Here is a 12,119-nt window from a genome sequence, read left to right as displayed (position 1 = left end):
GGACTGGGGAGGATGCGCACTGACCTCGCGCTGTGGCTGTCCCGCTGCAGGCGGAGTACCACAAAAAGTACGGCAAGATTTTCCGCATGAAGCTGGGCTCCTTTGACTCGGTGCACCTGGGCTCGCCGTGCCTGCTGGAAGCGCTGTACCGCACCGAGAGCGCGTACCCCCAGCGGCTGGAGATCAAACCGTGGAAGGCCTACCGCGACTACCGCCAAGAAGGCTACGGACTGCTGATCCTGTGAGTCCAGTCGCGGTGACCTGGGCAGGCGGCCGGATGAGCCTGGAAACGGCGCAAGGGTGGGAGTTAGCGTTCCTTTGGGCTGGATCTTTTTAGGCCACCTGCCCAGTGCAGGTGCAATCTGAGCTGTTGCATAGACTAAGGAGGATCCGGAGGAAGCTGTGCTGCGCACCAAACACCTGCATGATCTCTCTGATAAATAGACAGGGCCACACCCTTCTCATTCAGTCAAAGAAACTTTCCATCAAACAAACGCAAAAATGGGGATATACAGGTTGTGAGGTTCAGACTTCTGGGCAGGATGAGATTCTGAAGTCAGCGTGCAAGGCAAACATTTTTGTGTGTTGGGGGGGTTCCTCTGTCACCCAGGCTGGAGTGCAGTGGCATGATCATGGCTCACCACAGCCTCAACCTCCTGGGTTCAGGCGATCCTCCTACCTCAGCCTCCCAGTAGCTGGCACTACAGGTCCGTGTCACCATGCCTGGCTAATTTTTTTTGTAGTGAGGAGATCTTGCTGTGTTGCCCACGCTAATCTCCAACTCCTGGGTTCAAGCAATCCTCTTGTCTTGGCCTCCTGAAGTTCTGGGATCACAGGAGTGAGCAACTGTGCCTGGCCAAGGCAAACATACAGACAAAATTATCCCTTAAGTGTCCCTGAAACTCCTTCTTGTAAGCTCAAAAGCCAGAAGTTAACTTCTTTTGCTTTCTGGACAGGATTGTGGGTTATGACTAATTCTTACTTGTAAAGGTGGGATGAGGAGGAAGGTCAAGGTTGCATTTTATTTATTTTAGAAACAGGTCTCCCTGTGTTGCCCAGGCTGGTGTCAAACTACAGGGCTCAAGAGATTCCTCCCCCTCCAGGTAGCCTCCCGAGTAGGTGGGACTACAAGTGCACTTGACTTTGAGGTTGCATTTTAGATAGATAAATGCTACAATGGGATTACTTACTCTACTTTTTTAATTGTTAGCACTTAACAAGTTGGCATTTTAAAAAATCTCTAAATTGTCATATCTGATACTTGTGTTTTCTGGGATATAATTACAGGAATTAGAAACTATATTAATGCAGGTGGTGTGTCACAGGCTGTGTGGTCAGCTGTGGGGCATATACCTAGGGTGCATGATGGCCACAGGCTTTTAAAAGCTCATCTTTGACTGTCTGGTATTATTTGGAGGCAATGGTAAAATTATAAACTGGAGGAGTTTTGTAAACATGAGGGCCAAGTCAATGAGTTGAAAGAAGACAAGATTTTTTTCTCAAACAGATCTGAGTTGCAGGTAAAGAATGTCCCCAGACCTGCTCTTATTGCTAAGAATTGAGGCCTCTGTCCTCCCAGTCCCACCCCCACAAGGGCACCTCAAAATCCTTGAATCCAAATTAATCTGGGCTTCAAATTTCAGGTGCAATCTTTGGCAAGGAGAAAAGGTGCTTTTCCTATTCTTTATCCTATTCTCCATAGTCCCAAATATTCTAATCCTAATATTCTCTGGCTGTTTCCTAGTATGATTCTCAGTGCTCATTTGATTTTATGGTCTACAACGTTGCAGCGAAAGGGATTTCTGCCTTTCCCTTCTTTTCTTTTCAATTTGCTCTAAATATAATCCTGCTTCTCTCCCAGGGAAGGAGAAGACTGGCAGAGGGTCCGGAGCGCCTTTCAAAAGAAACTTATGAAGCCAGTGGAAGTTATGAAGCTGGACAACAAAATCAATGAGGTCTGTGGGCTGTGGCCAGTTTTCTTGGGTCTCTTGGGGGTGAAGAGATGTTAATAGAACTTCAAGATGCAGCAGCAAAGCATAAAGGGAAAAGAATGCAATTTGGATAGGCTACTCCCCCCAAACCGCTATTTCTCCTTCCTTTACCCTCTTTTAAAGTCATAGTACAAAAAGAGAGCAGAGAGGAGCACACACCTTGGTATCTGGTACTCCTGGTTTGAGCCCCAGTCTTCCTCCCACTAGCTATAAACCCTACCCATATCACTTAATTTTTCCATCTCAGCTTCCCAATCTACAAAATGGAAGTTACAGTTTAATTCTCCATTGCTGTGAGAATTAAGTGAGATAATGCTTGTAAAGTTTTTAGGTAGTGACATCTGAGCTGAATTTTGCAGAATGAATAGGAGTCTGCAAGGCAAAGAAGGTGGGGAAGGCATTCAAAAGGAGGGGGCATGCTGAGAATAAGGAGGCATGAAATGACATGTTGTGTTCAGAAAGCTAGACATTCAGTGCTGCTGAAGTGAGGCTTTCTCTGAAATGACACTGGATGAGGCACAGATCTTAACAATGTTTTTGTACAATACTAAAATATTTGGACACTATCCTTTGGGTGGGTCTTAACGTTTTTGTACTATACTAAAATATTTGGACATTATCCTTAGGGGGTCTAAGGAAATTTTAAGTGTATAGTAATCTCTTTCCACTCCTGTTCACTTTGGATGTTTATTTTGAATTGGATTTAGACTTAGATGGGATCATATAGGTGAAGGATTGCAAGCTCAGAAGCTTCAGGGGCCAGGTAATGCATATAAAAGAATAAGGCAGGCTCAGTGAAAATTTGAGCAAGCAGGGTAGTGCATGCGCTTCCTAGAGGGGACAGCTGCCCAGGTTCCAGGGAATTACTGTCTATATGAAAATGTAGGTCCAGTGTCCCTACATCTTGTCATTATTATTTACTTTTTTGATGAGCAGTGGGCAATCTATACGTTCATATGAAACCTCTTGATTTTTTTTAATGGTAACAAATTCAAAGTACTTTTAAATGTACTATGTGGGTTACATGCGTGGGCTTTCGGGTCATACAGACCTTGTGCCAGGGTCCAGCATGGCAACTTTCCAGCTTTGCCCATGGGTGAGTGACTTAGCTTCTCTAGGCCTCAGTTTTCTCATCTATTACATGGGAAATGGGAGTAAGGACAGTGCTTACTACCTCATGGGGTTGCTGTGAGCATTGGCTAATACAGTTTGCACAGCGCTTGGTACTATATGAACCTCATTAAATGTGTGGCTTTTCAAAAAAATGTTTACTTTTATAGATGTAGGAGTACAAGAGCAGTTGTGTTACATAAATGTATTGCATACTGGTGAAGTCTGGGCTTTTAGTGTACCCATCACCTGAGTGGTGGATATTGTACCCAACAGGTAGTGTTTCACCGCTCCCCCCCACCCTTCTCTCACCCTCCAATTAAATGTGAGGCATTAGTCATTGCAAATCTGGTTTCTGAAACTGGCATCCAAAGGCCTTATGTGACTGTCTCACGGTCATAGGCTATTTAGAGAAAGAGATGGGTCCAGAATTTGCAGATCTCCTGGCTCCAAGTTCAACATGCTTAGCACAACCACCAACCAATAAAGAGATGTTTGCTTGCCCAGATAGGGAAGGACACCCCTCAGGATCGCTGCAGCATCACAGTCCTTGAAATGTTGTAGCCACAGGGACACTTGGCTGATTCCTTCTTGGTTGTTTATTCTCCCATTCCGATTAGAAGAAATGTTTTCCTTTTCTTAAATTGCCAGACTCACTTTTAGATCAAAAGCGGAAACTTAAGCTTCAGGGTGGCTCAGGAAATAACCCAGGACAAGGTTGTTAGGGGATAAGGTGGGTTTCCAAAGAAAATCTATAATTAGTGTGACTTCAGAAGGAATATCATTATGGCCAGCGAGTACACAATGTAGCAAAACCTGAAGCTAGCTTACTGCAAGTTCAACTTTTGTTTTCCTTCGATGACTTTAATATGTTTTTTTTTGTGTTTTTTTTTTTCCTGAAGGTTTTGGCTGATTTTATGGGCAGAATAGATGAACTCTGTGATGAAAGAGGCTACATTGAAGACTTGTACAGTGAACTGAACAAATGGTCATTTGAAAGTAAGTTGTTTTCACAGTCTTGCTCATTCAATTTTGCAGGTGATTTTGAGGTTAAAACACAGCTCTGTTGACAACTCTTGTGTGCACTTTTGCTGCCTAGAGAAAGGCCATAGCAGCCTTTTTAATGTTCCTTTTAGGCACTTAAGTTATGCCCTGCACCCTAAATTGTTTGTATAATCCTATAACAAACGTTTATGGAACACCTGCTTTGTGTCAGGCACTGTGCTGGGCACTCGGGACACAACAGTGAACAAAACAGGCCATATCCCAGCACTTTGGGGAGCTTAGATTCTAGAGAGGGTGGCAATCAACAAGTAAACACATTTTAAAATGCATTCTGCCCAGGAGTAAAGAGTAAAGGAGGCAAGAAAGGGCATGGAAGAGGCACCCAGGTGACGCAAGTCCTTTTTGGTTAGACAACATTTGCAGTACAGCCTGAGAAAGGGAAAGAGCATGTCACCAAGGGTATCTGTGGAGAGGGTTCCGTGGGCACAGAAAGTGCAAATGCTCTGAGGTGGTGGCATGAACGCTGCATCTGGGGGACTGCAAGGATGTTGGTGTGAGTGGGCCATGATGAGCAAGGGGAAGGAAGGCGAGGCTGGAAAGAAGACAAAGTCGAAACAAAGGCAGGTGTCAGATCTGGCAGCACCCATAGGTCCCAGTGAGACTTGTGTTTTTTGTCTGATTCAGATGGGGAGCCATGGGTGGTTTTGAGCAGAGGAGGGCGTGGTCACTTTCGTTGAGGATCGTGCTGGGAATAAAGCAATTGCAGTCCGGTTGGGAGTGCCTGACTGAGGACATTCAGGGCTGGGGAGAAACTGAGGGGGCTGCCTAAGCCAGGCTTGGTCAGGGGACACTTCATGGATGTGGTGCCCCTCAGTTAAGACCTGATGGATGCGTAGGAGTTCACGGGGCGAAAAGTGAGGAAGGAGGAATGTCCCCAAGGAAGAAGTGCAGAATGTCTGAAGAGTATCCTGGTGGGAAGGGGCGTGGGGAGGATAGAGCATGGGTGGGGGCAGTAGCCAGCTCACGGAAGGGCTTATGAACCAGGACGGAAGTTAGGATCTGAGCCTGAGGTTAGTTGGGCTATAGTGGAGTGTCTCTAGCAGCAGCATTGCATGGTCTGGCTGGCTGGAAGGATCACTCTGGCTGCTGAAGGGAAGGATTAGAGTGAGCACCCCTGGACGGATGGGGGCTTTCGCAGTGACCTGTCTCTCCCATCAGGTCAGCTTCACCTAAAACTATGGACTAGTCATCTTAGCATGCTAGAAACCTCCAGGCGAGTAAGGAATCCACAGCCAGTCTTAAGGAAAAGAGGAATAAAGGGAGGGAACATTCTGGAAGAGGAAAGAAATATTATGTTTTGAAAATTGTTTACTGGGAACACCTAAACTAAGAGTATCAAATACAAATCAAAGAAAACCTGACCCTGTTGGTTGAAAATCTATTGTCCAGCATTCGAGAAGTCTTAGGAAGGCAGTCCATACTGGCGCTCAGTGATGTCACCAAGGACAAGAGCACTTTCTGGCCTTTTGCTTATCTGTCCTTAGCTGATTGGCATGTTGCAAAATGACTGTGACCACTACTGACCACATCCCTGCATTCCCGGCAAAAAAAAAAGAGGGAGGAAAAAAAGAACAAAGCCAGGTGCACTGGTCCCCTTTATCAAGAAAGCAAAAAGAGGCTGGGCACGGTGGCTCATGCCTATAATCCCAATACTTTGGGAGGCCGAGATGGGAGGATTGCTTGAGCCTAGGAGTTCGAGACCAGCCTAGGCAACATAGTAAGACTTTGTCTCCACAAAAAGAAATTTTTTAAATTCTATTTTTAAAAAACTATTGCCTTATTTTGGAAGGAAGGGAGGGAGGAAGGGAGGGAGGAAAAGAGAGTTTTTTCCCTTAGGTCTCATTGACCAGAACTGGGTCACATGGCTCCTGTACCTGCTGCAAGGAAGCCTGGGAAATCAGAGACCAGGACTGTCATAAGTCTTAAATCTATCCTGCCTCAGTGCCTGAGGACTAATACAGTGGCACCCCAAATAAAATCAGGATTCTGTCAGGGACAACATGGGTAAGAATGAGTATTAGTTGGGCTATTAACAGTGTTGGCCACACATGACATCAATGACAAACTCTGGCAAAAGCAAGACACTGCAGGTGATTCGTTCATGTATAAAACACAGCTACATTGGCACAGTGGCAAAATCTTGTGGATTTAATTTACAATGTGGGCCAAAAAAATGCCCCACAAATGACGAAAACACCACTTCAGGGTTGCCTCCCCGTGCGCACGTGTGCGCGCGCGCGTACACACAGTGTTTAGTATTTTTTGAAACATTGGAATGTATATGTGGGTCGCTACTGTGGTACTGCAACCTACTATTTTTTTTTTTAAATGTGTGTACTGTTGAATATGTTTTATAAAATGGGCTACTTACCTACTAAAGACCTCAGGTATTTATAAGCAAGAAAAGTATTATCTTACTTTTAATATGCACTTTATTAGACAATGATCATCTGACAAACAGACCTTGCCCAAGTTTCACAGGTGCCTACCACTTCATAGTGTTCTTCATAACAGCCTACACCTGCACTGTTTAGTTACCTGACATTGCCATTCATTGTTTTATGTTATCTTTAAGGAAAGCCTGTAACATTTCCATAAATTAAAGTCAGAATCACTGCAATGAATAGATTACGATAAAAGTAAATAACTGATTTTTTTGGTAAAAGTGCATTACTACCGAGAGCTATCCCACATACTCCCGTGGTATCCTTGCTGCATAGTGGGACACAAATGTGGGGAAACCTTGAAAAGCTGTACAGGAATGTGTAGAGTTTGAAAAATATGAATGTGTCTGGAAAAGCTATGGATTTTCACTGACTAAGCTTATTGACTCTTGCTTCTCAAATTTTTTATTTTAAGCCAGTCATTTTCCTTCTTTTAAGCCCAGTATCCTAGTTTTTAAATTGAGAGCTAATTATCCACTTGCCAAAAGATTGTCAAAAGGTAGCTGGACACAACGGCTCATGCCTGTAATCCCAGCACTTTGGTAGACTGAGGAGGGAGGATTCATGAGCCCAGGAGTTCAAGACCAGACTGGGAAACACAGTGAGACCACATCTCTACAAAAAAAAAAAAAAAATCCAGGTGTGGTAGTGTGCACCTGTAGTCCCACCTACTAGGGAGGCTGAGGCAGAAGGATGGCCAGAGCCCAGGAGGTAGAGGTTATGGTGAACTGTGATTGTGCCACAACACTCCAGCATGGACCACAGAGTAAGACTATGACCCCCGCCCCAAAATGTGGGTGTAGTGATCCTGTATTGTGATAGAAGATAATTTTTAGGACAATGGGGGATATATTTAAATGGGCACATAGTTGATGTATTGTGGAATGGTTGCTACCATTCTTAGGAATATTAATGCCATTGTGGTTATGCAGGACAATGTCTTTATTCCTAGGAGATGATTGCTAAAGTGTCTAATGATGACATGTCATGAGACTGAAAATTTTTTTCAAATAGTTCACTGTACACAGAAACATATAGGCTTGTATGTATACAAACACAAGGAGAAAGCAAGTGCAACAAAATGTTGATAATCACTGCATCTGACTTCAGAGGGAACAAGTATTTATTATACTGTTTTTTCAATTTTTTGTAGGTAAAATGTTTCAAAATAGAGTTGAGAATTTTACTTTTAAAAAGTTTGTGTCTAAATGGAATGATGAAATGGAAATATACATATTACATATATATACATATACTATATATGTGTATATATATATATATATATATATATATATACATACATATATATATATGACATGTTAGCCGAGTACCTAGCATGTCATGAGTGCTCAGCACATTCCTCCCCTCCCTTCTCTTCCTCATGAATGGCTTCCTATTGGTCACATCAGGCGATGGAATCCAATAAGCAACTCCAACAACACAACTGAGTTAAAGGCATAGAAGAGCCCTGGCACAACAGCACCTTTGCTAGGGGCTCCAGGGCTTCCGTGTGACTGATGTGACTCAGGACGATACATCTCTGATCAGGACGTTCTAAGGGGTGGATCATTGGACCTGGAGATAATTTCTAGAAAAGGAGGATGATCATGTCCCTTTCTCTCAGATTCTTTGCCTTTCCTCTTTGTTCTTGGCCTTCTGTTTTGTTTTGTTTTTTCTTAGAAAATCCCACACTTAGTAGACACAGGATCGAATCTTTAATAGCCAGCTAGCTAATCACAGACTCAAGCGTTGCTGTGATTATGTAACAGTGTTGATTATTTTAAATGACAGGTATCTGCCTTGTGTTATATGAGAAGAGATTTGGTCTTCTTCAGAAGAATGCAGGAGATGAAGCTTTGAACTTCATCACAGCCATCAAAACAGTAAGTACCTCTTAAGGAGAGCACCGATGTTTTATAGAATGTTATAGAACTTGAGAGTATTTCACAAAAAGTGACATAACATATATTCTATTTCAATAGTTAAGTGTTCATTTTAATGTGTATTATATATTTTAGTGTATTTATGTGCATATATTATAAAGAAGCACATTAAATCCATTCTTTCTTTGGGCAAGGTTAAACTAGGTATTTCAATTAAAGGTTAATTGATTAAAAATACTTTCAAAAAAGAACATGAACATCTTTAGATGTTTAAGTTTTTTAATAATTTAGGTGGTATATGTGAAATTGATTTGGGAATGACTGAAGTGTAGAAATTATTAGAAATTGAAGTACATAATGGGCCAGACATGGTGGCTCATGCCCGTAATCTCAGCACTTTGGAAGGCCAAGGCAGGAAGAGGGCCAACCCAGGAGTTCAAGATCAGCTTAGGCAACATAGTGAGTCCCCATCTCTACAAAGACATACTGAAATTAACTAAGACCAAGGAGAGAGGATTGCTTGAGCCCAGGGGGTCAAGGCGGCAATGAACTGTGATCAGGTCACTGCCCTCTAGCCTGGAGGGCAGAGTGAGACCCAGTCCAAAAAAAGGAGAAGTAGAAAAAGGAAAAGAAAAAGAGCAAGAAGAATAAATTGAAGTGAATATGGAAGTTATAATTTTTCCTTTTTGATGATTAAGTCATAAAATCACAATTTGTGTTAAACACATTCTGTGGAAACTCATTCCAAAGATAACTTTCACTATTTCACTGGAGGTGGGGTGTGGGCATTGCTTCTAGTACTAGCACTGCGTCCTTGGAAATTTAGCCTTTCAAGAAGCACAGAGTGCCGTGTCAGGATGCTCATCATCCAGTATGAATGCTGTCTTTGCGAGAAGGATAATTTGGAATAAAAAGGCATTTGTGTTTTTCTCAGATGATGAGCACATTTGGGAGGATGATGGTCACTCCAGTGGAGCTGCACAAGAGCCTCAACACCAGGGTCTGGCAGGATCACACGCTGGCCTGGGATACCATCTTCAGATCAGGTAAGAGCTGACCTTCACAGTCTGCCAATGCTAACCCTGTGCCTCATCTCTGGAGCTCCAGAGGGAAGGTCTGGAATGATCTTCTTGGCTTAACCACCACCATCCTCCCATGGAATTGCTTCTCCTCATTAATTCAGGTTTTGCAAACACATGAGTTTTGGGACCACCCTGTGTAGACAGATTCTTAAGAGAAAAAAAAAGACAGAAGACAGCTTTCTGTAGTCTTCTTTTGGAACTAAGAATGGTTAAAAGCAAGGACTTTAGTGTCAGAGACCCCCAAGTTCAAGTTGAACTCGGTCACTGGTTGTGATGACTTTGTCAAATGTGTTGGCACCTTTCTCTTCTTTTTTTTTTTGTTTTGTTTTGTTTTGTTTTGGGGTCTCATTCTGCTACCCAGGCTAGAGTGCAGTGGCACAATCACAACTCAACTCCTGGGCTCAAGTGATCCTCCTGCCTCAGCCCACCAAGTAGCTGGGACTATAGGCACATACCACCATGCCTGGCTAATTTAAAAAAATTTTTTGTAGAGATGAGGTCTTGCTGATCTGGAACTCCTGAGCTCAAGCAATCCTCCCTACTCGGCTTTCCAAAGTGTTTATATTACTATTGATAATAATAGTACCTACCTCAATGCAACTGTTTCTGGGTCTAATACAGACAACACAAACACTTGGTATAGCATGATATCTCAAGGATCAGAGCTGTTTCTGCTACATGATGAAAGGAATATTTGGTGCAAGGTATTGTTCACACATATACTTATTTAATAACAAACCCATAAGGGGTAGGTCCTTTTATTACCCCTGAGAGACATAGAAGTGACAGTTTTTTCAAGATTACACACCAGGTGATGGCAAAGCAGGGTTTGAAGTCAGGCAGAAGGGCTCCAGGACTCTAACTGCTGTGCCGTATGTGATCATTATTATTATTACCATTATCATCAACATAATTAGTCTGGTGGTTGCTTGTTGAATAGATTGAAGTGAGGGAGACACATGTCTAGAATTTACTTCACACACATTAGAAATTTTTACAATTATTGTCAACACACATGCATACTGTAGTTATGTGTGTGTATGCAGTGTGTGTGTGACTGGTAATATCTGGGTCCAGTTCTGATTCTTTTTTTCTTCTTTTTCTTCCTGAGTCAGTGTCTGTCACCCAGGCTGAAGTGCAGAGGTACAATCATGGCTCACTGCAGCCTCAACCTCTTGGGCTCAAGCAATCCTTCTGCCTCAGCTACCCAAGTAGCTCGTGCTATAGGCATGTGCCACTACATACAGTTAATTTTTTTGTTTGCTTTATTTTAGAGATGGAGTCTTGCTATGTTGCTCAGCCTGATCTTGAACTCCTGGGCTCAAGCAATTCTTCTGCCTCAGCCTCCCAAAGTGCTGACATTACAGGTGTAATCCACCATGCCCGGCCCAAGTTCTGACTCTGAAAGTGAACCCAAATCCCACCTCCTTTCATGCTGAGCTCTTCCACGCTCTAAGCTCTTACTACTCAAAATGTAAGCTGCAGCCCAACAGCATTACCTGGAGCTTGTTAGAAATGCAGAACTTCAGGCCCACCCCAGACCCCTGGTTCAGAATCTACATCTTAAGCAGATATTCAGTGATTCCTTTGCACATTGAAGTTTGAGAATCCTGGTTCATGTGGACATTGATACATCTTTGCCAACTTAACAAAAAGGCAACGTCGGTTTAGGTAACAGATTGTCGGTGTTCCTGAAAAGAGCCTTTAGATATTTCAAAAAGGATTTAGGCCTTTTGTTGTTTTCCCCATCCTAATGTCCAACCTACTTCTCTCTTTTTTTCTCTTCTCTAATAGTCAAATCTTGTATTGACATCCGATTAGAGAAGTATTCTCAGCAGGCTAGCGCTGATTTCCTTTGTGATATTTACCACCACCATCAGCTTTCAAAGAAAGAACTATATGCCGCCGTCACAGAACTCCAGCTGGCTGCAGTGGAAACGGTAAGGGTGGGTCGGATTTCAGTTTGCTGGAAGAACAATCTGTACCATCTCCTCATGATGAATTTTAAGCAGGGATGCAACTCACTCATTTCACCAGGATTCACTAAACACCAGTTTAGCAAAAATGAAAGGTGTCATCCTAGATGCTGTTGGAAGCTCATTGCATGGCCTTTTATGCAGAGACCTCATGTGCTCCAGTGACAAATCTAGAGTAGAATCTGATCAGTGCTGCACTGAAAATAAAAATGCTACAGGAATTCAGAAGCAGTAACATTGGTTGCAGGCCCTAACGAGATAGATAATCTGGATTTTTAAATATTAGATATGTGTTGGTTGATTGTATATATTACCCCAAAGTGCGTAACTATAGCTGTTATTGTAAAAAAAAAAATCAGGATACTGTCTTTCAAACCAATTTTTTTCTACTTAGTGTTGTGATTTGGGAAAGACTTGGTTTTAATGTAAGTGAAACAGCTCATTTTTTATGTTATTTTATTTTATTTTAAAGATGTGGGGTACAATTCAAGATTAGGTATACAAGTAGACATCATACAGGTAAAGTTTGGGCCTCCCTTTGGTCCCCGTTTTGCCTGGTTTGAGATCA

At 42.7% G+C, this 12,119-nt stretch overlaps 1 protein-coding gene across 1 annotated transcript in view; it reads left to right on the top strand.

Moving 5' to 3' along the window:
• Positions 1–12,119, top strand: part of LOC103265086 (1,25-dihydroxyvitamin D(3) 24-hydroxylase, mitochondrial) — an 18,625-nt gene that overhangs the window by 607 nt on the left and 5,899 nt on the right. The window contains 6 exon segments of the mRNA XM_008062797.1: positions 51–241; positions 1,862–1,955; positions 4,004–4,100; positions 8,402–8,493; positions 9,428–9,539; positions 11,370–11,515. Of these exon segments, the coding sequence (XP_008060988.1) occupies positions 51–241; positions 1,862–1,955; positions 4,004–4,100; positions 8,402–8,493; positions 9,428–9,539; positions 11,370–11,515 (732 nt within the window).

This window comes from Carlito syrichta, unplaced genomic scaffold, assembly GCF_000164805.1.
Source record: "Carlito syrichta isolate Samal-C Ts95f unplaced genomic scaffold, Tarsius_syrichta-2.0.1 Scaffold97001, whole genome shotgun sequence".
Lineage (NCBI taxonomy): Eukaryota > Metazoa > Chordata > Mammalia > Primates > Tarsiidae > Carlito > Carlito syrichta.
Note: the sequence above shows the minus strand (reverse complement) of the source record. Positions and strands in the feature narration are given on the sequence as shown.